Consider the following 27777-nt stretch of genomic DNA (forward strand, 5'->3'; position numbering starts at 1 on the left):
GACAAGCATGAACACGTTAGGAGATATAACTACAGGACGAAAACCCTGCTAACAATTCACGATAAGATTACTTTCTTGTTTCAGAAAATCTATTGTCTAGTATGGACCCTTCAGATGTAGATCCTAGTTATAGAACACACCATTGCTTTCCCAATATATCTATGACAATACATGAATTTAAAAGAGGAACTTGTGAACTTGATAATTCACTGGTACAAGATTTAGAATACCTAGTTAATAATAGTATTAAAATGTTTAAAACAAACTTGCTGACCAATATACAGCATTGAAGACATCATTAATTTCGATTTACAAATGCAAATGGTCCTATTTTACAACTAACTGGGTTTTAAGAGGGTTATCAAGAGCAAGTGTTATGCATTAGATTCTTTGGCATTTAACTTCATTTCATTCGAATTGGCCAGTGTAGCAGCCATCTTGAAAGTAACGTTTTCATTTCGCTGTCCCCTGTCCCCTTTTCTTAACTTCTTGTAAAAAAAGAACGTTTTATTGAGCATGTCATTTGTAATGAATTGTGCTTGATTTGTACTGACATATGGGCCCCTTGCCATTCAGACCATAATTGTGACAAATTTTCATAAAGGTTGGTTCGTACTAAAATTTGACCTCAACCTTCATTCAAAACTCTTTAAACTAGGTGATCATCTGCTTTTGTGCATATACTGAAAATTAGATAATAAATTTTGGTTTTAAAATCAAGACAAACCAATTGTCATGTTCTATTCGAAAGTATATGAATAAAACTAAGCAGGATAAATTAAGTTGTAACATTACAATCCATGAATGGAGCGTGTCATCTACCCTGTTATCGTTATTTTTCGTCATTCTGACAATACCGACAAACGCACATGAAAGCGAGAAAACTTAATCGTACTCTGCATTTTCGTGACAAATTTGAGCATGTCTCAATCTGATTTAAATGCAGATCCTATACCCCGTTCCGTTACTGGATCTGACAACATCCATAAGGGATCATGTTCTTATTGACTTTTGCACCCCTTGAAATTCAACCAAAGTGAATAGGTCCAATAGCCGGCTGCATCTAGACATTTTATCACAACATGTAGGTCAATCTGACGAAAAACCCAGATTTTATTTCTCACTCCCTAACTGCAGTACTGTGAAAAAGCTAACAATATGATTTCGCTATTCGAGACATGTTGAAGCGAAACGACAAATGGATTATGCATGCAATTTCTCCCACCTTCATTCACTTTCATGATTCGGTAAGCAGTAATTTAATTGAATTATAGAAAAATTCACCACAACATGGCTGCTGATAGGATGTTGTCAGATCCTAATACCGATTATTGCAGAACGACATTTTGTATCTGTATTTTAATTAGATTGCGCATGTCGTTATCATAAATTTCTACAGTGTTGAGGTTCAGTCTTCTGCCTCACCATGAAAGAATAGTTGTCCTAACGACGAGTTGGCCATCCACCAATCAGGAATTAGATCAGAAAATAATCTTATGAAAAATGCGGTAGACATTAGACTTTTCGCTGAAAATTTTTTTTTATTTTTATTTTTTTTTGAAAAAGTCCTCCCTGAAATTCGGACTCCCGACCACACGTGGTATAGAAATGTTGGAACTTACAGCATATGATAATGAGAGTTGAGATTCACTAATGATACTTCGTCAGTAGTAAACAGTGTTGTTACTTCAGGGACCTTCGTGTTAAGATTCTTTATTGAAAACGAAATATCAATATCGATTTTCAGTTGATGTTAAGGGGAAAAAAGTAATATAGAATTTACATTATATACATATTGACATAATTATATAACGATACGTTCCTGTCAAATTCACTAATCCGAATCACTATTAATTCTCATCGATTGGAGATTTTGGAACTGCTGAATGTGTTGAATTCCAGAAGTTGCGTCCCTTTCTTGACACTCTCTTAATCCTGGGATGCATCTTTGGGACGGGAAGTGAAACATCTGTCCATTCCTACACGTTTGGACGAGGTATACGCCATCTCGGCATTGAGCATAAGATGAGCACGTTCCCCGGCACATGCGCACGGTGCCATCAATACACGGACGGCAGAAATCATTAACCACGCAGCCCTGACCAATATGACAAGCTGAAACATGAAAAAGTAAATATGGGTTGATAAAGTGAAATGTTGACAAATACTTCTTTTTTCTCACTTATTTCCTTTTCTGCCTGTGGATGTCAGTCAGGTGAAAGTCATCTGTGATGTTTCTATATAACTCTAAGAAAACGAAGTCAGGAACTAGAAGGCTAGACCTTCAAAATGAAGACGTCGTCAAATGTTATCCAAGTTCTTGATCGTGATACTGTAAAGCACTCCGATTTTGTGCACACTTTATTTCGCGAATTTACCTCTTCAGACATATTTGCGATTACATTATTTCGTTGACGTTGACCTAGAAATTACTTTAAATACGTGAATGATGAGCTATTAAATATCTGGATTATGCAGGACTCCGATATCGGTAACGGAATCCACACGGATGCCATTCAGAATTATTTTCTTACAAATATTTGTGATGTATTAGAATTCGATTTTTTCTCTTTTCACAAAATTTAATCCATCGCGAAAAATGAAGTGATTAACAGTACTATCATCAATACTCACCGACGTTAGTGTTTCGCTCTTCGTTATTCACCATAGGACTAGTATTAACATGTGGGGTTAGTGACAAAGCCGATTCACCACCAGCACTACTATTTGGTGCCTCCGTTCCAACAAAGGGCCATGTTTCTACATAATCGCAGTAGAAAGACACAAAAACGTGATTGTTGTCGAGAGTAGGACAGCCTCCGCCTCCTGTCATGGACCATGTTCCCAGGACGGCCTCCCCGTAGTCAAGGCCGTACAGCTTTGGGTGTGCTGATGTTACCCGGATGGCCCCGGAGCAAGGACGTGTATTACCCTCGTTCGACTCTGGGATACGACAGAAAGGCATACATATTCTACCACAAGAATCAAACGCCGATAGTATGACATCAGTTGCCCCTTCCGAGGGACTCTTAACAGCTACAAAGGCTGTTGCTATGGAGATGGCTAACCTCTTGTCAACGATTGCGTATTCCTTATAAGTTCCCAAATAGTTGATTCCGTTTGACTGGACAAACACTTTTCCAGAATCTGTGTTTCCATTATGACACGTCGGATTTGTAGCCAGTTTTCCGAACACAAAACGCTCTTTCAATTTAGCGTAGCCTAATGGAGAATAGATGTCGGATTCTTCAGAAATACGCCCGTCCATTACAGGGAAAGATCGATAGGTACGAAAATTTGGCGGTCGCCGTGATATTATTTTTACCGGCAAGTACACCCATTGACGAATATCGGCTCTTCCATTTAAATTGTACGTGTTTTGATATCCCTGATTTATGGGAATAGCTGGACATTGAGCAGTGCCTTGCATCTTGTCTGACGCAGTTGCCTGCCCTTGTTGGTTGCTCGTGACGTTAGAGGTGCCATCCTGTAACGGAGTCAGCAGGGATGGGTCCATACCTCCGAAAAATCTACTCTCGAAATCCATATTTGATTCTAAAGTGGTACCCCCGACCATACCGGGCACTTGTTGTCGGGTATACACTCTGTTGGTTTGTCCTGTACTCATCCTTCCTAACGGCATACCTGTATTGGAAAATAGCATTGCACGTGCCGGAGAAAGAGGTCCGGTGAGGAGCGAACGTTTACGTCGTCCCAGGAAATTGGGGTGAATCATGGGCTGAAATCTTCCCACAAAATTTGATTGTTGTTGTTGCTGTTGTTGCTGTTGTTGTTGCTGCTGTTGTTGTTGCTGCTGCTGCTGCTGCTGCTGACCATCATTACTTGTTGTCCTGTCGTGTGTGGTCCACTGAGCGTTATCTCTATTTTTGGAGTTAGAGTTCGCGAGAACCCGTGAGGATTGGTTGCCGCTAGGGTCCGAACTTCGGGGTATGACGTCCCCAGTTTCAGCTACACAGGAAGTCTGTGTGTTGTTCACCTCACAGCGGAGGTAGGGCGATCCACAGTCCCTATGATCTAACGAACAGTACGGCACGGGGGCATAATCATATATACCATCAATAAGTAAATTACTGTAGCTGTCGATATTCCGAAGATTGCCGAAACCTAGCGGAGCTGTTGCGGTGTGTAAAGTATGATTGACAACATCCGGGTAATCCATTTGCGGATCAATCCCTAAGCGCTTTTGCTTCCTTCGGAATACCTCCCATATAAAATCAACGTAAGCATGATGTGCAAAAAACACAGGATCCTGAGATGATGTCGCTAACATCGACATTTGACCGTCGATGTAGTCATGGATACGCCCATGGAGGAATTCCAGGTTATTGTTCGGGGCCGCTTGTGGTTCGGTGATGGCGGCGGTTCGTGTTTCCCTCAGGATGTTTTGTATTCCTTCGTCACTAAAGAGATAGCCTCCCGATTCACCAATGTTCCGAATGAGAGGACCAGATCTTGTCATCCAATCCGCGTACGGACCTGTTCTCACCAATCCGTTCCCATTCCCGAAGAAACGCTCACTCCAGATTCCAGATTGTGTAGGGTCCCGCAACTTTGAATCCATGGAAGAAGCCCAGTATGGGATAGTCACAGTCGGAACCTTCTGTCGTAACGCGTTCTCAAACCTAGGAAATAAATCAGATGTAAAAAAGTACATTTGTATATTCATTGTTCTAAAGTTCTAAAAACCTATACAGGCGTCATTTCATATTGTATGTACCCTTATAGATAAAAATAATTGAGATTTTTAACTTGCTGTTTGTCTCGCATTTTTGTAGTTGAGACATTCAGCTCATGGACACGTTCAATATCGCTGTTGCCGAAATAACATTTCATGGATTCAGATAACAAAAATTAAAGATAGCAGCCAACCAGTGTTTTTTTTACCGCAAACCTAGACATCGAAATCTGTTTAAAGAAGGACGTGGAGAACAGCGCAAGGTAACGCTAACAGACAACCGCTACGACTACATTTATAAATACCGATAATACGATTTCTTATCAACATTTCATATAACAAACAAATCAAATAAAACAAACAGTATCAAACAGTAATCAACATAACATGTAAGATAAAACAATGATAAGGACACAGAATATTACAAAATATAGGCATTATGACGTCATATTACTTACATGAGAAGGTAGACCCTGTGCCAGCCGAGGAAGTTGGGACCCCCATGAGATGCAGTGGTTGTCAAACCGGTGTGAAGGTTAGCGAACGAGTCATACTTGTTTGGGTAAATACTCTGTAAAATAGATGTAAAATAAATCAATGTAATCAGCTCTTGATTCGAAGGTAAAAGAAAAATGTGTTCCCGATTTGCCCACTTTTTTAAACAAAGAAAGGTGTTGTTTTAGGAAGACAATAGAAAACCAATTTCAGTTTCAGATTAACTATAGATTTCACCTGAGTTCATTTACCTGTGTTTTTACCTGTGTGAGCTATTACCTGAGATTCTACCTGTAGTCTACACTTTTGGTTATGTTTTATTTTATTTTGTTTTATTTATTTTATTACACACATCATATTAGATAGCAAAAGCAGAAAGTTTATCATTTCTTACATATTACATACATATATATAAAATTAAACATGCAAAGCAGAAAGTTTATCATTTCTTATACATATAAATACTGTTAAACAAAAAGTAGAAGTGGGTAGTTGTGGGTAGATGTCTCGTTGTGGGTAGATGTCCCGAAGTGGGTAGTTGTGGGTAGATGTCTCGTTGTGGGTAAATGTCCCGAAGTGGGTAGTTGTGGGTAGATGTCTCGTTGTGGGTAGATGTTCCGAAGTGGGTAGTTGTGGGTAGATGTCTCGTTGTGGGTAGATGTCCCGAAGTGGGTAGTTGTGGGTAGATGTCTCGTTGTGGGTAGATGTCCCGAAGTGGGTAGTTGTGGGTAGATGTCTCGTTGTGGGTAGATGTTCCGAAGTGGGTAGTTGTGGGTAGATGTCTCGAAGTGGGTAGTTGTGGGTAGATATCTCGAAGTGGGTAGTTGTGGGTAGATGTCTCGAAGTGGGTAGTTGTGGGTAGTTGTCTCGAAGTTGGTAGTTGTGGGTAGATGTCTCGAAGTGGGTAGTTGTGGGTAGTTATCTCGAAGTCAGTAGTTGTGGGTAGATGTCTCGAAGTTGTAGGGAAAACAATCTCAGAGAAAATTCCGGATAATGTATCAGCTGTGTAACTGCATGAACTACACAGTTTGATAATGATGATGTCTGATTTCCCCCACATATAAATAATCATGGTGGCCTGGGATACCTGCCCATCATCTGCTTGCATTATTAGAATGATTATGTGAGTACATAAAACAGTGTTCACTATCTGGTAACAGAACTATCGTCACCACTTCTGAGGTCATCTTATAATTGTTGAGGTCGATGGCTTGGGTAATTAAATAATATAAGTATACTTACATTTAGAAAACATAAAATGATTTGTATAGGTATAATAAAAAATGAATACAATTAATACCAATGGATATTTTGTTTAATTATACATAAGGATTAACATCCTAAACTATTCCATCATCATTATCAATTTACTTAATATGGGGCCCTTTATATATATATTCAAGTCAGACAAATTTATCAAAAATGTAAAACTTTAATTCTGATATAATGTAATATTCTAGTGAATTTTAACCTCCTCTAGTAAATGACAATGAATTAAAATAAATTGAAATTTATATATTTAAGAAAAAAAGTCTTTAATTTGATCAAATTTTCAGTGACATATATATCAACATAAAGAAATAAAATGCAATGCTTTTTATTTGATATATTTTTAAAAACTCAATGAAATAACTATCATTTAATTGGCTAGATGGCACAGGTGACCATAGGTAAAATACAGGTAAAAACACAGGTAAATTAATATGAAATAGACTATAATCCTTATCACTACATTCTACTGCCCATGCTATTTCAAATAGTGGGCAAATCGGGGTACAGCCCTAAAGAGTTCTGTTACACTGGCACGTCATTGCAGGGTGTGACCAGAGACATACCTACCGTATCTGACTTGAGGAGTTGGACAGCCCTATGGTAATCGTTCCGCTCGCTTTCTGTCAATGCCCGGATTTCCTTTCGCACACGTATCTCCGCTTTCTTTGCGTAGCGTTTACTACGATTTGAGAGATACAGCAAGCTAAAATCAGAACAAAAATTAATACATTCAATATTGTTGAGAATTACAGAATTGTTTTAATAAGATAAATCAAATATGTTTTTGAATCAAATTAGAAATACTGCGGAATACAGATTCTGCATATCGCTGGTACGATTTTTGCGTACGGTTACGTACCGTGACTATTATTATCATTGTCAACTATATCGTCTTCAATACGTTGAAGTAAACAATAAAATTATAACATCACACACTTCTAAATACTACACGTATGCCACATGCAAATGTTTGGTATAACTCACAAACTTTCGCTTCTCTTTAGGCCAGCCATCTTTAAGATATTATCAATGTGCCAAAATCTCTGATTGGTTCGTTTCTGAAAAGACGCTCCTTCTTATTTGTGGATACAGAGAACATACAGTCTTCTGTCACACAACTCGGAGAAGTGTGAGATACGTATCACACGACCATGGGTTTACTTCTAGACGTTCCGCGTATCTCTAACCAGCTTGCCAATAACAGTATTCACAACTAGGAACTCTTTTTTGAGTTTTGACCAGTTGAACGATCTCATCGCTGTCCTGTCCCGTTATGCTACTGCTTTTGGCAAGATAACTTTATACAGGGGTGGATTTTAACCTTATTAACGGTTTTTTGTACCATTATCATGACATCATCAGATGTTGGATTATTCAAATCACATCTCTGTGATCCGTCGTCCGTTTGTCAGTAAACAATTCTTGTTATCATTATTTCTTGAGAATTTCTTGAGAAATTTTGAATGAGTCTTTCTCAAATTTCATTTGTAGGCTTCCCTTGGTCCCTTGTTCTGCTCGTTTGATTTTGTGACTGATCAAAACACGAAATGGCCGACAGGCGGCAATTTTGAATTTTGACTTTGAAAGTTTGTTATCGCCATTTCTTGAAAACTACTGCATAGATCTTTCTGAATTTGTATGCGTGGGGCCTCTTGGTCCCATGTTGAGCCGATTTGATTTTGAAACTGATCAGAAAAGAAACAAAATGGCTTCTACGCGACCATCTAGGATTTTGTGAATAAAGATTGTCATCGCTATTTCTGCCAAAGAATGTTCAAATTTCTTATCATTATGAGCAAAAACAGAGAAAAGAAAGGAATATGCCCAACAACTTCGAAATCTTGAGGTATATTAATGAGAATAAAATCTCATCTCTGGCACGAGAATCAACTAAGGGAAATAACTCCTCCGAAATCACAATAACTCCTGGTGAACGTCTTAGGTAGCAGGAAACAGTTAATTAGGATTTTCCTGAAATTATTGGTCATGTTTGAGATAAACATGTATAGCAGTTTGGTTATGAAAAATACATCATTACATGTAAATATATTTGTAAACTACATAGCAATTACATTAATAAAAGAGAGATAAAAATTGTATGAATCAAAAATTTCCTGTGATTTTTGACATGTGGTTGTCATGGTTACCAAAAAATGCTAAAAAATACAAAGTACTGATAATTCCAATCTAACACTACAACTTTATAGAAGAAATTTATTTCTGAAAACCTGTCTTAAAATCAACAACACTGTCATGGTAACAAACTACTTACGTTTCAGCAAATTCCAGCTTAGAAAGCCTTAACAACATAACCATATGTAAACATTATGAAAATCCCACTTCCTGTAAAGCTGGGTTTTGGTGCGTAGACACAGATTCGAGACTGCCCAAATAGTAATCTCCAACACAAAGCTAAAACATTTTATTCTGAGAAAATGAAGCCCTCCTTTGTGCACTTCAACATGACAAGGATTCATGTTTTAAATTTTTAATTCAAACCTTTAATATGGGGTAATCTAATGAACAAAAACATCACCCATGGTCACACCGAGAAACTGTGTACTATGGCCACACCGAGAAACTGTGTACTATTACCTTAAATTCAAAACAATTCATAGGTAAATTGTTTACATACCTGGAGAACCATTCATACTCCTCTCTGGTGATATTTGATCTCAGCCAGTTATTAACCCCGGCCTGTCGCCACATATACTGCTGGGTACAATGGTAGCCAATCGCCTGACCAACGGTTTGTGAGACGGATGTCTGCCTTGCAAACGACCGGAAGCAGTTATCAAGGCTGTCGGGAAGGGGGATTTCTGCTATCATGGCACTCCCTAAAGTCAGCCACCCAGTCAATACCAACAGATGGAAAGGCAAACCACCCTAAAATGTATGGTTATAGACAATTCATAGATCCAGAAGCCTGTTCCGCAGAGCGAATAACAAATTCTTTACTGTGTGTAAATCAATTGTAGGTGTATTTTTATCGTTATGCTGTTCCAACTATAGTCATTGTTTATAAAAAAAATCAATGTTTTGTTTTGTTTTTACTTTTGCTGTGTTTATCAGCTTGTTAACAGTCATTTAGGTTTGTTGTACCTGTTGGCTACCTCACTGAACAACATGTAAGAGGCCCGTCACATGCCTCACACAGCAATGAGGGTAAAGTGTGCAAAGACACAACCATGACAAAACTTCCCAAGAAACGCAAACTTCCAACAAATTGAACAAAGCACCTCGGTTTTTTACTTGATGTTATATGGGTGGACGTTCTAACCGACCGAGCTGTGGTAGTCCTGGTACTCTCAGTATTAATACCTTGGTTATGACAGTCCATTAAACCTGCATATTTTTTTCAATTAAAGATTGTCTCAAAACAAGTATATTGATATTCTGCTAAAATTTTTATGATTTAAATAAAACATCGGTAAAAATGCGGCCAGTCAATAACACTAACCTCTAACCCATAACCCATAAATTAAATAGTGGACCCTTAATTGTAATGTAACGACGTTGATTAGAGGATCACACATGTACATTAAACAGCTCAGTGGCAGGAGGATTGGAATCAATATACCAATAATAAATTGCACTCCTTATAACCTATCATAGGTGAATGGTCTGCATGCTATAGAGACAAGCACCGAGACGAAGTTGTCATTGCCCGTCTTCGGATGGGCCATACATACCTCACGCATTCGTATATGCTGAAAGGTGAAGATAATCCTCGGTGCATAGGATGTGATGAGCCATTTACTGTTAAACATTCTTTATTGGACTGCAGTGACATTTTTTCTACCGGAGAATGTTTTATCGTAACATTACATGTCTAAAAACCCTTTTTGAGACTGTTGAGATTTGTAAAATTCTAGGTTACCTGAAATATGTTGGTCTATATGATAGACTGTGACGTGCTATTTTAATCTTGTGTGTTAATATACCCATTTAAGAATTCTAGCATTTGCCTTTTACCTTTTAGTTTGTTTGATGCTATTTTGTTTTGGATCGCTGTGGTTTTTACCGATTGAAGGCCCTAATTACCTTTTATGTGTTGACGGGCTGTTAAAAAGGTCATTATAATAATAATGATAAAAATGATAGGGTGGATGTCTTTAAAATCATGAAAACGAGTTCACTATTTTCATATGTCATAAGCCTTTAAGCATGAGCGTAATGTTATATTTATCATATAACCCGTATTTCTGAAAAATACACATAAACGTTTACATTAGTACAGCAATCATGTGACGTCAGCAAAACGTGATTTATTTATGACGTTACAATAGTGTTATTACACATGTATACGTTATTTATAACCTGGCCATATACGCATAATTACTATCACTATGATCATTAAAACAAAAGCCGGTTCAACAAGATTTACAAGAATGTGAGCCAAACAGAATGTGATTCGTTGTGATGTAGACGCAATTGTCCTCTTCATGAATTGACATTTTCAAAAAAACAACGTCTTAAATTTGGTTTTGTTTGACGTATCGTTATTAACACAACAATGTCGGAGCCTGCTACTCTCCACATATATACTTACCATCTCCACAAAGACACCGTGCATCGGACTGATCCTTTCAACCAGATAACGAAAAAGTTACCGGAACTTCATGGTGAGGGGGCTTTTTTCACATGCGCTCGAAGTTTCAATCAGCGAGGAACCATTTCAATGAGGATTTTTAATTGCTCTTCAGCTAAATATAATCTAAATACAGGTTTTGAAAGGAAACCAGGAGAACATTAAAGTGTGTGTAGTGTGTTGATGGGATACGTTTCTGTGATGTGGGGGTGTACGACAGGGCGGTCATGGTGTATGGAACTTGTCAACATAGCAGAGTTTGTGGTCCACACAGTTTAACGACCGCGAAGGTCAGCTTTACTACAAAAGTTCAATATAGGGAAAAACTTGATGTCGTCAATTCACTTTTAGTTTGTGTGACTAGACAATCAACCCAGGTGCAACACTGAGCTATATACGTGTATCCTGTTTGTTGGATAGGCTCATTCGAATGAAAAAATCACGTCCGTTGCTTGTATAAAGAACTCTATACTTGTATGTACTCCGCAGCATTGGACTGGCACAAATTGATACTAGCGCATTCTGATCTAAATCAGGAAGTCATTCAGATGTGTGAATATTTCTAGGAAAAGAGTACGAGCCTTTAGGAATGAATGTCAAGTTACTGTAGATTCCTACCAGTCTCACGTCAATCACGATCTTTAACCCCGATGTAAATATTTGGCGTCACTGCAGTGAATTTTGTTTATTTGTTGGGTATGTCTGTGATGTTCTATACTACCTAATTAAGCTGTATTATACAAAGGTTTTATCGACGGAGTAATCCGCCAGCTGGAAGAAATGAAATACGATGTCACATGCCTTGTCATGCAATTCTAGTAAGATTTCCGCATCATTTCAGTTTAAAAACGGAAACATGCTGAATAAAGAATACTTTTTGTGTTGATAAGCTAACCGTTACTTTTTGTCATCTGCCGCACTGTGACCTGAATGACCTGGCACACCGGAAGTATAACGATGTTCTACAGTTCTGTCGGAAATCGACGTCAATTTCTTGTTTGAAGTTAATTTTGTTTGGCAGATATTGCATGTTATGCTCCATGTAGCTGTTAATACAAACACGTGCAATTGTTTAAAGCGTGCTGATGTCATCGCTCGGAGGACAGAACATTTGAAACAAATGTATATCTTATGCAAGTGTTTCATTGATACCTGATACTCGGTGAGGGTCATATATCATTTGAATGAGAAAATATATTAAATGCGGGTTGTCTACTCTCCAGTGTGCAATGTCTTGTTTTATAACAAGATTAATAAAACGATTACCTCAAAAGCGGCTTACTTTTGTAATCGCTACATCACAGACATTTTGGCGATGGCACAAAGTGTACTGGAGTTGCTTACCTTTAACCTAAAACACAGGGGAAAATCAACGCCAATATATTAGTGTAGTGTCCTCCATCCGTCTGTCTGTGTTTCATATAAACTGCTTGCGTATCTTCTCAATGCTTTACCGATAAAAGGGTTTCTATATCTAGATGTGTTCAATGCTGTTCTTACTTTAAAAATAGCAGCTGTTTCGTCTAGACGTCTTTGGGCCTCAATCTTGAAATCAAAGAGGCGACCAAGACAAAACAAGTTGATGGAAAGAAATGACACCATCTAGACTGAGAGATGCACTAGCATCACAGGTCAAGAAATTTCGTTATTTCCATGTATTTGGTAATTTCACAAAAAGTTGGTGTGTGTGAAGTTTGAAAGGTGTCATCATTCGAATGATTTTTTAACTAACCCTGTCTCAACATTTCTTTATAAAAGATTTACTAATCGGCTTCTGATTAACCGAAATCAGAAATAAAATTGTATGAAAATAAAAAGAAAAAAAGAATGAGAGAAGAAGTGGTGTTTTGTGCTATCATACTCCAGGGAATCCTGTATTTTTTTAAGAGACAATGACGGATAGAGATACTGACTGACATTGTTATAGTACCACCACACTGAAACCATATCATTTGGACACGGTATCATGACACCCCATCCGGTCATCTTATACTGACAGTGGGCTTGCCAGTCGTTATAAAACCCATTCACAGGCACAAAGTATAATTCTTATTACGGTTAAGAAACATCATGTTATGATTCGTACGAAATTCAAAAACAAATTTTAAATTAAAAATCCTCAGCATAAACCTGATTTGCCAGATATTTGTAGCTGCTTTGTATGTTTAGATTTTAGATCAAAACCCTTACAAAATTCGTTTCAAGTTTGTATAATTTTTGTCAAAAGTCTACTTTATTGATAGCCAGGTATCGGTTCATGATTGAATTTAAAAGCAAGAAAAACATTGAATATCGACAGATTCGGAAGCAGGTTTGTGTTACATACCGTAACTAGATCAACAATTTGCATTCATTAGTAACATGCCATCTACACAAGGGCTAATTCAAGGAAGCCTTTTTAACAATTACTGACGGATTACTTAAAATGTGAAGGATCGAGTGCAGTTGGAAAGGAAGGATAAATATATTGGTTTTAAGACCGAAGATTGACGAGACTCCGTTATACTATTTCATCAGCAAGCTATATATATTAAGATAACCCACTTTTTCTATGACTCCGAACCTATCTTGGCCGCCGCTGTATTTATTATCTTCAAGTATAACCATAATTCTTATTTAAACACCAACAGTGAGAGTTATTGCTGTCAAAAGTTCAGATTATCTAGTTTAAAACGTGACTAATTTATAATCACCGTTAAAACAGCAATTACATACATTAGAAACAAGTTTAAGATCCTATTTATCACATCAACGCTCTTCTTCTTTCTTTATCTTCAAATAATACTATGTACAGATGTCATGTTTAAAGGCCTGTTGCACTTGTCCGCTTATGTTATTGTTTAATTTTCGACCACCTTTCTATGCTTCGACTGTTCTCATTACGAATATTTCTTTACGTAAGTGTTGTCATTTATATTCATATTACCCAGTAGGACTTTTGAATATAAAAGACAATAATTACGTAAAGAAATATTTGTTCTAACATTTTCCATTGATGTGATTTATGGATTTATGGAAGTTTTTTTTATAATTTTAGAGAGCCTTCCATTGGCTGAGATCAATACTGTGTGGCATGTTTCATCAAACATATCGAAGGTAAACGAATTTAAGATTCTCTTTATCAATTCACAGATATCGACGTTTGTATTGATAATTTTCGAATTTAATTCACATAAAAACAATCAAGCGTGACAACATCATTTCAAAGACACATTGACAAACATCATTTTTAAAATCGAAATAATGTTTTTATGTTTATGTTTTGATTACGATAATTAGGTGATCAGAGTCCTTGCTTATGAATTTCATTTTCGGCGATACTATGTCTTTTACTTCAATAATTAGTCCACGAGACTCTTGTTTTGCATTAAAAAATCTCTTTTAAGTAAAAGAAAACGTGTGAGTGATTTATTAACCGGTAAAAACTTTTAATGATAAAAGGTAAGAAAAAACATCGTCGGGACATATCAGCTGACCAGTCAGAACGGCGATCTTCATTCACTGCATCGAAATATCCCTATTTTTCTACCTCGAGCCAAATGCAGTGAAAGTTGAATAAGCATGGTGGTGAGCTTCATTATGATGTCGGAGATGTAGGTGTCTACCCAAAGTCAGTGGCACGTGTATTACATGTAGGTAACTTATATACACTGCTTTCCCCATCCCATGATGGCGTTTTCAATCACAAATAAAAAAGCGACGTTTAAAAACAGAAAATCGGATACAACTGACTCATAATGACATAACATGACTTGATGATATTGTAGACGTATTGTCCATTAGTTATTACGATGACCAGGATCAGTGTTAGCCCCCGGCCAGTGATTAACTAAACCCATTACTCTCGCCGAAATTTGTTTAACTGTCAAATATATAACCATTAACCTACAGACTAGTGCGTAACCACATATCAACCCTGAGTGACAAATGGACACCTTTCTTTTAACCTTCGTCTGTCCAGTGTGAAACTGACACCATCACATACCTACCGTGACAGCATCACACAGGTGAAATATTGCAATTTGCCACCTGGTCTGACCCACTCACTCTAAGCGACAAACCATTTATGATAGCTGGGCACTGGTCAACTATAGTATATTTCTTTTGGAAAAATAATAATGGAAGTTTCATTATTTTTCCGAGCAGAATGTATCTATAAAATTTCAAAACCATTTTTTTCTCAATTCAAAAAGCCAACATTTTAGTTCATTATTTGCTGATCTAATCCTGTGAATGGGGGTTTTGAATGCATTTTTCATACAAAACTATTAGTGTCATATAAAATGTATGAGCAGTGAATGTGTTTAGCCCTGCACCTTCTATGTTAAGGGGTTTTGTATTTCACTTGCTTCTTCAACCGTTGTTGCGAAAATCCAATGGCGATTTATTGGAATGCTCAAGATCCATTTTGGACAATCATGTCCTTTTGACCTTTTGAACCTCAAATCGAATGTATTTATTCTGTTAACGTCTTAGGGTCTAAACGAGTGTACAGTAGATTATATTAATACCCGGATTGTTTTATGGACTAAAATATGTTTGTCAGAAGACGAATACTTTCCTATTACAAAGATCATAAACAAAGCACACAAGTGAATAGCATCTTTGGAAATACAAATTTTGAATCAGATAAAGAATAGATAAATAGATAAATAGATTATTAACCTTTATCTTGCAGATATTTAAGGATCCGTCCGTCATGGTACGGGCAAAAATTGTTGTAAAACTCTTAAAAAAGAAAAATTGTTCCATAAGGTAAAAAGTACCTCAGCTCCTTCAGACGTGTATACAAGTAAGCAACGTCTTGGAGAGCTTACCAGGTTAAATGTTTGTTTCACTTTGTCTGACATACAGTCGCACACAGCTTACAAGTAGTGAAGAAGATACCTATCTTTATCCCCTCCCTTCAGACTTAAAGTCTGAGTGGGTATAGGGATGTTGCCGTGAAAAACAATCATACCGACATTCCAGAAGAGTCTTAATTAAAACCCATAGTCAAAAAATAAATCCACATGGAAATGGTAGACAGATACCTTTTCACGGCTAATAAGACCACGTGTTTCAGAAGAGTAAGTATCTTCTGCTTCTTTGTCGACTTCCGCCATAAACATTGTTCGATGCAAGAACATCGTGTAAATAGTGTTACGTTACCAACTAAAAACAAGATCAACAACAATTGAACCATCAGGCAAACTATCGAAACATTTCACAAATGCAAAGAGAATAAGACTGGGAGTTCCTTAAGGTTAAGCATCTTCTGCTTCCTTGTCGGCTTTCGCCATGAATCATTAATAATGCAAATAAGTCGTGGTTTGTGGCAGGAAGCGTAAATAATAAAGCAATTTTGTTATTTGGGTTTCATTGTAGGCGGTCTCACCCTGTTGGTTCCGCTGTAGGCGGTCTGTCTCTGTTGTTTTTCATTGTTGGTTTCGTTGTAGGCGGTATGTCTTTGTTGGTTTCGTTGTAGACGGTCTGACCCTGTTGGTTTCGTTGTAGACAGTCTGTCCCTGTTGGTTCCATTGTAGGTGGTCTGTCTCTGTTGGTTTCGTTGTAGGTGGTCTGTCCCTGTTTGTTTCATTGTAGGTGGTCTGTCTCTGTTGGTTTTGTTGTAGGCGGTCCGTCACTGTTGGTTTCGTTGTAGGCGGTCTGTGTCTGTTGGTTTCGTTGAAGGTGGTCTGTCCCTGTTGGTTTCATTATGGGCGGTCTGTCTCTTTTGTTTTTCATTGTAGACAGTCTGTCTCTGTTGTTTTTGCACTTTTTGTTTCGTTTTAGGTGATCTGTCCCTGTTGGTTTCGCTGTAGGTGGTCTGACCCTGTTGGTTTCGTTGTAGGCAGTCTGTACCTGTTGGTTTCGCTTTAGGTGGTCTGACGCGGTCTGTCTCTTGCTTTCGTTGTAGGCAGTCTGTCTCTGTTTTTTTTTAATTGTAGACGGTCTGTCTCTGTTGTTTTTTATTGTTGGTTCGTTTTAGGTGATCTGTCCCTGTTTGTTTCATTGTAGGTGGTCTGTCTCTGTTGATTTCGCTGTAGGTGGTCTGACCCTGTTGGTTTCGTTGTAGACAGTCTGTCTCTGTTGATTTCATTGTAGGCGGTCTGTCTCTGTTGGTTTCGTTGTAGACGGTCTGTCTCTGTTTGTTTCGTTGTAGACGGTCTGTCTCTGTTGGTTTCGTTGTAGACGGTCTGTCTCTGTTAGTTTCATTGTAGGCAGTCTGTCTCTGTTGGTTTCGTTGTAGACGGTCTGTCTCTGTTGGTTTCGTTGTAGACGGTCTGTCTCTGTTGTTTTTCATTGTTTGTTTCGTTTTAGGTGATCTGTCCCTGTTGGTTTCGCTTTAGGTGGTCTGACCCTGTTGGTTTCGTTGTAGGCAGTCTGTCTCTGTTGGCTCCGCTGTAGACGGTCTGTCCCTGTTTTTTTCATTGTAGGTGGTCTGTCTCTGTTGGTTCCATTGTAGGGGGTCTGCCTCTGTTGGTTTCATTGTAGGCGGTCTGTCTCTGTTGGTTTCATTGTAGGCGGTCTGTCCCTGTTGGTTTTGTTGTAGGCTGTTTGTCATTGTTTGTTTCGTTGTAGGCGGTCTATCTATGTTGGTTTCATTGTAGCTGGTCTGTCTCTTTTGTTTTTCATTGTAGACGGTCTTTCTCTTTTGTTTTCCATTGTTTGTATCGTTTTAGGTGATCTGTCCCTGTTGGTTTCGCTTTAGGTGGTCTGACTCTGTTGGTTTCGTTGTAGGCAATCTGTCTCTGTTGGTTCCGCTGTAGGCGGTCTGTCTCTGTTGGTTTCGTTGTAGACGGTCTGTCCCTGTTGGTTCCATTGTAGGTGGTCTGTTTCTGTTGGTTCCGCTGTAGGCGGTCTGTCTCTGTTGGTTTCGTTGTAGACGGTCTGTCCCTGTTGGTTCCATTGCAGGTGGTCTGTCTCTGTTGGTTTCGTTGTAGGTGGTCTGTCCCTGTTTGTTTCATTGTAGGTGGTCTGTCTCTGTTGGTTTCATTGTAGGCGGTCTGTCTCTGTTGGTTTCATTTTAGGCGGTCTGTCCCTGTTGGTTTTGTTGTAGGCGGTCCGTCACTGTTGGTTTCGTTGTAGGCGGTCTGTCCCTGTTGGTTTCGCTTTAGGTGGTCTGACGCGGTCTGTCTCTTGCTTTCGTTGTAGGCAGTCTGTCTCTGTTTTTTTAATTGTAGACGGTCTGTCTCTGTTGTTTTTTATTGTTGGTTCGTTTTAGGTGATCTGTCCATGTTGATTTCGCTGTAGGTGGTCTGTCTCTGTTGGTTTCGTTGTAAGCGATCTGTCACTGTTGGTTTCGTTGTAGGCGGTTTGTCTCTGTTGGTTTCATTGCAGGCGGTCTGTCTCTTTTGTTTTTCATTGTAGACGGTCTGTCTCTGTTGTTTTTGCACTTTTTGTTTCGTTTTAGGTGATCTGTCCCTGTTGGTTTCGCTGTAGGTGGTCTGACCCTGTTGGTTTTGTTGTAGGCAGTCTGTACCTGTTGGTTTCGTTTGAGGCAGTCTGTCTCTGTTGGTTCCGCTGTAGGCGGTCTGTCTCTGTTGGTTTCATTGTAGGCAGCCTGTCTCTGTTGGTTTCATTTTAGGTGGTCTGTCCCTATTGGTTTCGTTGTAGGCGGTCTGTCTTTGTTGGTTTCATTGTAGGCGGTCTTTCTCTGTTTGTTTCATTCTAGACGGTCTGTCTCTAATGGTTTCGTTGTAGACGGTCTATCTCCGTTGGTATCGTTTTAGGTGGTCTGTCCTTGTTGGTTCCATCGTAGGTGGTCTATCTCTGTTGGTTTCGTTGTAGGCAGTCTGTCCCTGTTGCTTTCGCTGTAGTCGGTCTGACCCTGTTGGTTTTGTTGTAGACAGTCTGTCTCTGTTGGTTTCGTTGTAGGTGGTCTGTCTCTGTTGGTTTCATTGTAGGCGGTCTGTCTCTGTTAGTTTCATTGTAGGCAGTCTGTCTCAGTTGGTTTCGTTGTAGACGGTCTGTCTCTGTTGTTTTCATTGCAGGCAGTCTGTCTCTGTTAGTTTCATTGTAGGTGGTCTGTCCCTGTTGGTTTCGTTGTAGGCGGTCTGTCTCTGTTGGTTTCATTGTAAACGGTCTGTCTCTGTTGTTTTCGTTGTGGGCAGTGTGTCCCTGTTGGTCTTGTTGTAGGCGGTCTGTCTCCGTTGTTTTTCATTGTTGGTTTCGTTTTAAGTGATCTGTTCCTGTTGGTTTCGCTGTAGGTGGTCTGACCCTGTTGGTTTCGTTGTAGGCGGTCTGTCTCTGTTGGTTTCGTTGAAGGCGGTCTGTCCCACTTGGTTTCATTGTAGACGGTCTGTCTGTTGGTTTGTTGTAGGCGGTCTGTCTCTGTTGGTTTCATTGTAGGTGGTCTCTGTGTTGGTTTCCTGTTGGTTTCATTGTAGGCAGTCTGTTCCTGTTAGTTTCGTTGTAGACGGTCTGTCTCTGACGGTTTCGTTGTTGGCGGTCTCTCTGTATTGGTTTCATTGTAGGTGGTCTGTCCCTGTTGGTTTCGTTGTAGGTGGTCTGTCTCTGTTGGTTTCGTTGTAGGTGGTCTGTCTTTGTTGGTTTCGTTGTAGACGGTCTGTCTTTGTTGGTTTCATTGTAGGTGGTCTGTCTCTGTTGGTTTCATTGTAGGCGGTCTATCTCTGTTGGTTTCATTGTAGGCGGTCTGTCTTTGTTGGTTTCGCGGTAGGTGGTTTATCCCTGTTGGTTTCATTGTAGGCGGTCTGTCCCTGTTGGTGCTGTTCTAGGCGGTCTATCTCTGTTGGTTTCGTTGTAGGCGGTCTGTCTCTGTTGGTTTCATTGTACGCGGTCTGTCCCTGTTGGTTTCGTTGTAGGCGGTCTGTCTCTGTTGGTTTCAATGAACGCTGTCTGTCTCTGTTTATTTCATTGTAGGCGGTCTGTCCATGTTGGTGCTGTTATAGGCAGTCTATCTCTGTTGGTTTCGTTGTAGGCCGTCTGTCTCTGTTGGTTTCATTGTAGGTGGTCTGACCCGGTTGGTTTCGTTGTAGGTGGTCTGTCTCTGTTGGTTTCATTGTAGGCAATCTATCTCTGTTGGTTTCATTGTAGGCTGTCTGTCTCTGTTGGTTTCATTGTAGGCGGTCTGTGTGTGTTGGTTTCATTGTTGGCGGTCTGTCTCTGTTGATTTCGTTGTAGGTGGTCTGTTTCTGTTGGTTTCATTGTAGGTGGTCTACCTCTGTTAGTTTCATTGTAGGTGGTCTGTCCCTGTTGGTCCCATTGTAGGTTGTATATCTATGTTGGTTTCGTTGTAGGTGGTCTGTCTCTGTTGGTTTCATTGTAGGCGGTCTGTCTCTGTTGGTTTCGTTGTAGACGGTCTGTCTCTGTTGGTTTCGTTGTAGACGGTCTGTCTCTGTTGGTTTCGTTGAAGGTGGTCTGTCTCTGTTGGTTTAGCTGTAGGTAGTCTGACCCTGTTGGTTTCGTTGTAGGCAGTCTGTATCTGTTGGTTTCATTATAGGTGGTCTGTCTCTGTTGGTTTCATTGTAGGTGGTCTGTCTCTGTAGATTTCGTTGTAGGCGATCTGTCTCTATTGGTTTCATTGTAGGGGGTCTGTCTCTGTTGGTTTCATTGTAGGCGGTCTGTCTCTGTTGGTTTCATTGTAGGCGGTCTGTCTCTGTTGGTTTCATTGTAGGCGGTCTGTCTCTATTGGTTTCGTTGTAGGTGGTCTGTTTCTATTGGTTTCATTGTAGGGGGTCTGTCTCTGTTGGTTTCATTGTAGGCGGTCTCTCCCTATTGGTTTCGTTGTAGGCGGTCTGTCTCTGTTGCATTCGTTGTAGTCGGTCTGTCTCTGTAGGCGGTCTGTGTCTGTTGGTGTCATTGTAGGCGGTCTGTCTCTGTTGGTTTCATTGTAGGCGGTCTGTCTGTGTTGGTTTCATTGTGGGCGGTCTGTCTCAGTTGGTTTCATTGTAGGCGGTCTGTCTCTGTTGGTTTCGTTGTAGGTGGTCTGTCCCTGTTTGTTTCATTGTAGGCGGTCTATCCCTATTGGTTTCGTTGTAGGCGGTCTGTTTCTGTTGGTTTCGTTGTAGGCGGTCTGTCTCTGTTGGTTTCGTTGTAGACGGTCTGTCTCTGTTGGTTTCATTGTAGGCAATCTGTCTCAGTTGCTTTCATTGTAGGTGGTGTTACCCGGTTGGTTTCGTTGTAGGTGGTCTGTCTCTGTTGGTTTCATTGTAGGTGGTCTGACCCTGTTGGTTTCATTGTAGGCGGTCTGTCTCTGTTGGTTTTGTTAAAGGTGGTCTGTCTTTGTTGGTTTCGTTGTGGGCGGTCTGTCTCTGTTGGTTTCATTGTAGGCGGTCTGTCTCTGTTGGTTTCGTTGTAGGCGGTCTGTCTCTGTTGGTCTCGTTGTATGTGGTCTGTCCCTGTTGGTTTCGTTGTAGGCGGTCTGTCCCTGTTGGTTTCGTTGTAGACGGTCTGTCTCTGTTGGTTTCGTTGTAGGCGGTCTGTCTCTGTTGGTTTCATTGTAGGCGGTCTGTCTCTGTTGGTTTCGTTGTAGGTGGTCTGTCTCTGTTGGTTTCATTGTAGGCGGTCTGTCTCTATTGGTTTCGTTGTAGGTGGTCTGTCTCTGTTGGTTTCATTGTAGGCGGTCTGTCTCTGTTTGTTTCGCTGTAGGCGGTCTGTCTCTGTTTGTTTCATTGTAGGCAGTCTGTCTCTGTTGGTTTCATTGTAGGCGGTCTGTCTCTGTTGGTTTTGCTGTATGCGGCCTGTCTCTGTTGGTTTCATTGTAGGCGGTCTGTCTCTGTTGGTTTCATTGTAGGCGGTCTGTCTCTGTTGGTTTCGTTGTAGGCGGTCTGTCTCTGTTGGTTTCATTGTAGGCGGTCTGTCTCTGTTGGTTTCGTTGTAGACGGTCTGTCTCTGTTGGTTTCGTTGTAGACGGTCTCTCTCTGTTGGTGTCATTTTAGGAAGTCTGTCTCTGTTGGTTCATTGTAGGCGGTCTGTCCCTATTGGTTTCGTTGTAAGCGGTCTGTTTCTGTTGGTTTCGTTGTAGGCGGTCTGTCTCTGTTGGTTTCGTTGTAGGCGGTCTGTCTCTGTTGGTTTCGTTGTAGGTGGTCTGTCTCCGTTAGTTTGGTTGAGATGGTCTGTCTCTGTGGATTTCGTTGTAGGCGGTTTGTCTCTATTGGTTTCATTGTAGGGGGTCTGTCTCTGTTGGTTTCGCTGTAGGTGGTCTGTCCCTGTTGGTTTCGTTGTAGGCGGTCTGTCTCTGTTGGTTTCATTGTAGGCGGTCTGTCTCTGTTGGTTTCGTTGTAGGCGGTCTGTCTCTGTTGGTTTCATTGTACGCGGTCTGTCTCTGTTGGTTTCATTGTACGCGGTCTGTCCCTGTTGGTTTCGTTGTAGGCGGTCTGTCTCTGTTGGTTTCATTGTAGACAATCTGTCTCTGTTGGTTTCATTGTAGGTGGTCTGACCCGGTTGGTTTCGTTGTAGGTGGTCTGTCCCTGTCTCTGTTGGTTTCGTTGTAGGCGGTCTGTCTCTGTTGGTTTCATTGTAGGCTTTCTGTCTCTGTTGGTTTCATTGTAGGCGGTCTGTCTCTGTTGCTTTCGCTGTAGGTGGTCTGACCCTGTTGGTTTCGTTGCAGACAGTCTGTCTCTGTTGGTTCCGCTGTAGGCGGTCTGTCTCTCTTGGTTTCATTGTAGGCAGTCTGTCTCTGTTGGTTTCATTGTAGGCGGTCTGTCTCTGTTGGTTTCATTGTAGGCGGTCTGTCTCTGTTGGTTTCGTTGTAGGCGGTCTGTCTCTGTTGGTGTCATTGTAGGCGGTCTGTCCCTGTTGGTTTCGTTGTAATCGGTCTGTCGCTGTTGGTTTCGTTGTAGGCGGTCTGTCTCTGTTGGTTTCATTGTAAACGGTCTGTCTCTGTTGTTGGTTTCGTCTCTGTTGTAGGCGGTCTGTCTCTGTTGGTTTGGTCTGTCTCTGTTGGAGGCGGTCTGTCTCCGTTGGTTTGGTGCAGGCGGTCTGTCCCTGTTGGTTTCACTGTAGGTGGTCTGATCCTGTTGGTTTCATTGTAGGCGGTCTGTTTCTGTTGGTTTTGTTGAAGGTGGTCTGTCTTTGTTGGTTTCGTTGTGGGCGGTCTGTCTCTGTTGGTTTCATTGTAGGGGGTCTGTCTCTGTTTGTTTCGCTGTAGGCGGTCTGTCTCTGTTGGTTTCATTGTAGGCAGTCTGTCCCTGTTGGTTTCGTTGTAGACAGTCTGTCTTTGTTGGTTTCATTGAAGACGGTCTGTCTCTGTTGGTTTCATTGTAGGCAATCTGTCTCTGTTGGTTTCGTTGTAGACGGTCTGTCTCTGTTGGTTTCGTTGAAGGCGGTCTGTCCCACTTGGTTTCATTGTAGACGGTCTGTCTGTGTTATTTTCATTGTTGGTTTCGTTTTAGGTGATCTCTCCCTGTTGGTTTCGTTGAAGGTGGTCTGTCTCTGTTTGTCACATTGTAGGTGGTCTGTCTCTGTTGGTTTCGTTGTAGGCAGTCTGTATTTGTTGGTTTCGTTGTAGGCGGTGTGTCTCTGTTGGTTTCATTGTAGGGGGTCTGTCTCTGTTGCTTTCGCTGTAGGTGGTCTGTCCCAGTTGGTCTCGTTGTAGGCGGTCTGTCTCTATTGGTTTTGTTGTAGGTGGTCTGTCTCTATTGGTTTCATTGTAGGGGGTCTTTCTCTGTTAGTTTCGCTGTAGGCGGTCTGTCTCTATTGGTTTCATTGTAGGCAGTCTCTCTCTGTTGGTTTCATTGTAGGCGGTCTGTGTCTGTTGGTGTCATTGTAGGCGGTCTGTCTCTGTTGGTTTCGTTGTAGGCAGTCTGTATCTGTTGGTTTCATTGTAGGCGGTCTGTCTCTGTTGGTTTCGTTGGAGGCAGTCTGTCCCTGTTGCTTTCACTGTAGTCGGTCTGTCCCTGTTGGTTTCGTTGTAGACGGTCTGTCCCTGTTGGTTTCGTTGTAGGCGGTCTGTCTCTGTTGGTTTGGTAGAGGCGGTCTGTCTCCGTTGGTTTGGTGCAGGCGGTCTGTCCCTGTTGGTTTCACTGTAGGTGGTCTGACCCTGTTGGTTTCATTGTAGGCAGTCTGTCTCTGTTGGTTTCTTTGTGGGCGGTCTGTCCCTGTAGGTCTCGTTGTAGGCAGTCTGTCCCCGTTGGTTTCGCTGTAGGTGGTCTGTCCCTGTTGGTTTCGTTGTGGTCGGTCTGTCCCTGTTGGTCTCGTTGTAGGCTGTCTGTCTCTGTTGTTTTCGTTGTAGGCGGGCAGCACCTGTTGGTTTCGATGTAAGCGGTCTGTCTCTGTTGGTTTCGTGGTAGGAAAAGACAGTTGTAAGCGACTGATTTATTTGGGTCAATGATCGAATTTTGGTGGGTATATACGATGGACATGACCAATTAATATCTTGTTTTTGAATGATAAGATGATATCAATATATCGAAAGACGCAGTGATTTTGATTTACTTCCGTCTCCCCCTAGGTTTCAAAATCTAGATCCCTAGCATCACTGACGAGTTCTAGAAGGACGAACCTGACAGCTGAACGTGCTTTCCATATGATTTAAGAATCATTCCGAAAAAGTACTCCAACCTACCATACTGAAGCCAAATAGTCATAAATGTCCACACACTCGTGACCCATCGTTATGAATGTCAAGACAAAATTTGCAGACCATCACAACAACGATTAATCATTCCAATGTTCTTGTTATATCATTTCGACAAATTAGCGCAGTGATGGATTGGTTTGACTTTTTACCAGGACGTATTGCAATAAATATTGGTTACATGATAAACAGATTTTCACATTCGTATACATATCACGTGAGATTTGAGAATCTCCATGAAATTTATTATGGTAGAGAATCTCGCATTTTTAAACATATATTCGCCGCTTTGTCCGTTCGTCATAATTTCGTCCGGAGCATATCACAGAAACTAACGTCTATTCGGGGAGCATCCATCGGTTCTACTGATTTTCTTGTTAGGCTTGTTCCATGAATATGATTTAGAACAGAAGATTTCGCTATAGACATACAGGTGAATAGCACATTTAAGTAGAAATTTACAATAAGATACAGTAGAGCGAAACATCTAAACGCATCCTACATCTAATTCTTCTAAGACTTGACAGCGAGGCTATGGCAGATGCACTAACCCAGAATTCAATAAATTATAAAGTTCATTCAAAAGAACGGCACATTTATATATTCTGAACCACGTCGAATGAATTTAAACATGAAATGCGGCTATGGCACACCTCGGAGACTAAAAGGCATCCAGCGGTGTACAAATTCTATCAATATTGATGGCAAAATTCAATAGTCAAAACACAGTTACCGTATGGGGATATCCATGTCTATGTTTTGGTGGACTTCTTTAAAACAAACACATCCGAGAAAAAAAATTTACGTATTTTTTAAAACCACATGCCAAAGTTAGTGGTACAGTGCAGAATATACACATGTGCTTGACGTTCTTCAGAAATTGTCAGATATTTAAACATTTCTAATTTCAATTGAATCCTGTAACTAGTGTATCTCCCGTACAGAGTCTGGCTCCATCTCCCGTACAGAGTCTGGCTCCGTACAGAGTCTGGCTCCATCTCCCGTACAGAGTCTGGCTCCATCTCCCGTACATAGTTTGACTCCATCTCCCGTACAGAGTCTGGCTCCATCTCCCGTACAGAGTCTGGCTCCATCTCCCGTACATAGTCTGGCTCCATCTCCCGTACAGAGTCTGGCTCCATCTCCCGTTCATAGTTTGACTCCATCTCCCGTACATAGTTTGACTCCATCTCCCGTACAGAGTCTGGCTCCATCTCCCGTACATAGTTTGACTCCATCTCCCGTCCAGAATCTGGCTCCATCTCCCGTACAGAGTCTGGCTCCATCTCCCGTACATAGTTTGACTCCATCTCCCGTACATAGTTTGACTCCATCTCCCGTACAGAGTCTGGCTCCATCTCCCGTACAGAGTCTGGCTCCATCTCCCGTACATAGTTTGACTCCATCTCCCGTACATAGTTTGACTCCATCTCCCGTACAGAGTCTGGCTCCATCTCCCGTACAGAGTCTGGCTCCATCTCCCGTGTTATCTTGACTTAATGACAACAAAGAGACAATAATCGGTTTACCTCGTCCACATTTATTGGTTTAACAACAGAGTTGTAGATTCCATTATCAAACACTTTAACTTCGATTTTGCTGGTTTTATATTCTTAGCAACAACACCAAGAAAAGGGGTGGAGTAAAATTCAGTGATATAACACCAAGAAAATGGCCAAAGAACGGAATTAATCAGAAAAAATCAATGATATAACACAAGCTCTTATTGTTAAACTGTTTTTCCCCGGAAAAGAGTTTATTTACAATTACTCAAAATATGACACCAGTCAAATTATTGTTGAATTATTACATAGTTTAATATATTAAATGGATTTTTTCTGTCTTGTTAAACCAAAGTATTTTTTTTTCTCTTGCACCAAAAATGATAGGTGATATAGATTAATTTCTAAACACATTTCGTAAGTTGGGAAATAAAATTGAAATAGAAAATAAGATGAAAAGTTACATTACTTTGATATGTTAAAAGCATGGTTTTTTATGCAAAGTTTACCCATTTCAAAAAGAATAACTCGCATTGAAAATGGCCTTATAAACAATTACATAATACTAAGTTATTTTGAACTGCAAATGGCTTCTCTACAATACCTAGAGTGAAGAGATTCATTCGGAACAAGAATCTCTATGTTGCAGTTTTGCTATAAAAATGTGTACAGAACATAGGAATGCGGATATGTAGAGAACCTGTTTACAGCTAATATTTTTTTCTTTCACGTCGAAAATACATTTTACCACATCAAACAAAAGAAATAAAATAAAAACATATCAAATGAAGTTGCTTATCACAAAATTACTGTACATCATAATGAAATACAAACGAGATAAACATGCCATTGTTTTTTTGAATACCAGAACGAAGTTTAAGTTAGAAAAAAAAAACAATAAAAAGTGGCCGTATTCCGACCAAACAAACTGAGGTATAGTTTTCTTATCATTTTGGACTTGTTTGTTGATAACACGAATAAATGTTTGTTACTTAACAAGGAAACGCCAGATTCAACATAAAATAGACACACGCCTCACGTTACAGCAGGCTTATATTGATAGTGTTGAAATTTGCACAAAAGACACGCCACTTCTGGGTAGATAAATAACAGCTCAAGAAAAAATATCATAATTTATCATATGTAATTACAACCTGTCACAAAGCAGTGGCAAGTGTATTGTAATATGATGAAATTCAACAATGACGATTTACACGTTAAAGGTAAGACTATAGTTAGATAACGCGATTTTTAGTCACTGAAGTCTTTTTAACAACGTTGTGCGTTTATGTCTGAAATTTGCCACGGCAATGGCTGCATCGATTTCTGTGGGTGTGAGATCTCGCAAAAACAATCATTTCAAAAACTGAAATTACTGAAAATAGAACAGTTGGCAAATACGGCAGCAAACTTAAATAAATTAACAGATGAGCATGGCTTCTCCAACAATATATTATACACACATGTACGTCACGCAACAAAAATCTGGGTTACATTGTTAAAAAATAGAACTCACTTAATGATGCACGCGTTGTCAGTTTGGAGTGAATAACTCATGCTTTTGGAATTTCAATATTAATGAAAATACTGAAATGAAAACTTAGGACAAATATAGACCATGGAAAAACACCGTCTCGCATATGTTTACGACATAGTAAACAATGACCCATTGTTGAGGTAAGTACAAGGTTATTGAAATCGA

At 40.1% G+C, this 27777-nt stretch overlaps 1 protein-coding gene across 1 annotated transcript; it reads right to left on the reverse strand.

Moving 5' to 3' along the window:
- Positions 1-1929: 1929 nt before the first annotated feature.
- Positions 1930-26051, reverse strand: LOC132544015 (uncharacterized). The gene is made up of 7 exons (XM_060207574.1): positions 25557-26051; positions 9099-9349; positions 7031-7166; positions 5155-5267; positions 3835-4643; positions 2666-3645; positions 1930-2115 (listed from the first exon to the last, which is right to left on the reverse strand). Exons 1-7 carry the CDS (start codon positions 26049-26051, stop codon positions 1930-1932), a joined length of 2970 nt encoding a protein of 989 aa, XP_060063557.1.
- Positions 26052-27777: the final 1726 nt, after the last annotated feature.

Source organism: Ylistrum balloti, unplaced genomic scaffold (genome assembly GCF_031769215.1).
Source record: "Ylistrum balloti isolate Yb309-2 unplaced genomic scaffold, AGI_CSIRO_Ybal_v1 Utg369776, whole genome shotgun sequence".
NCBI classification, from domain to species: domain Eukaryota; kingdom Metazoa; phylum Mollusca; class Bivalvia; order Pectinida; family Pectinidae; genus Ylistrum; species Ylistrum balloti.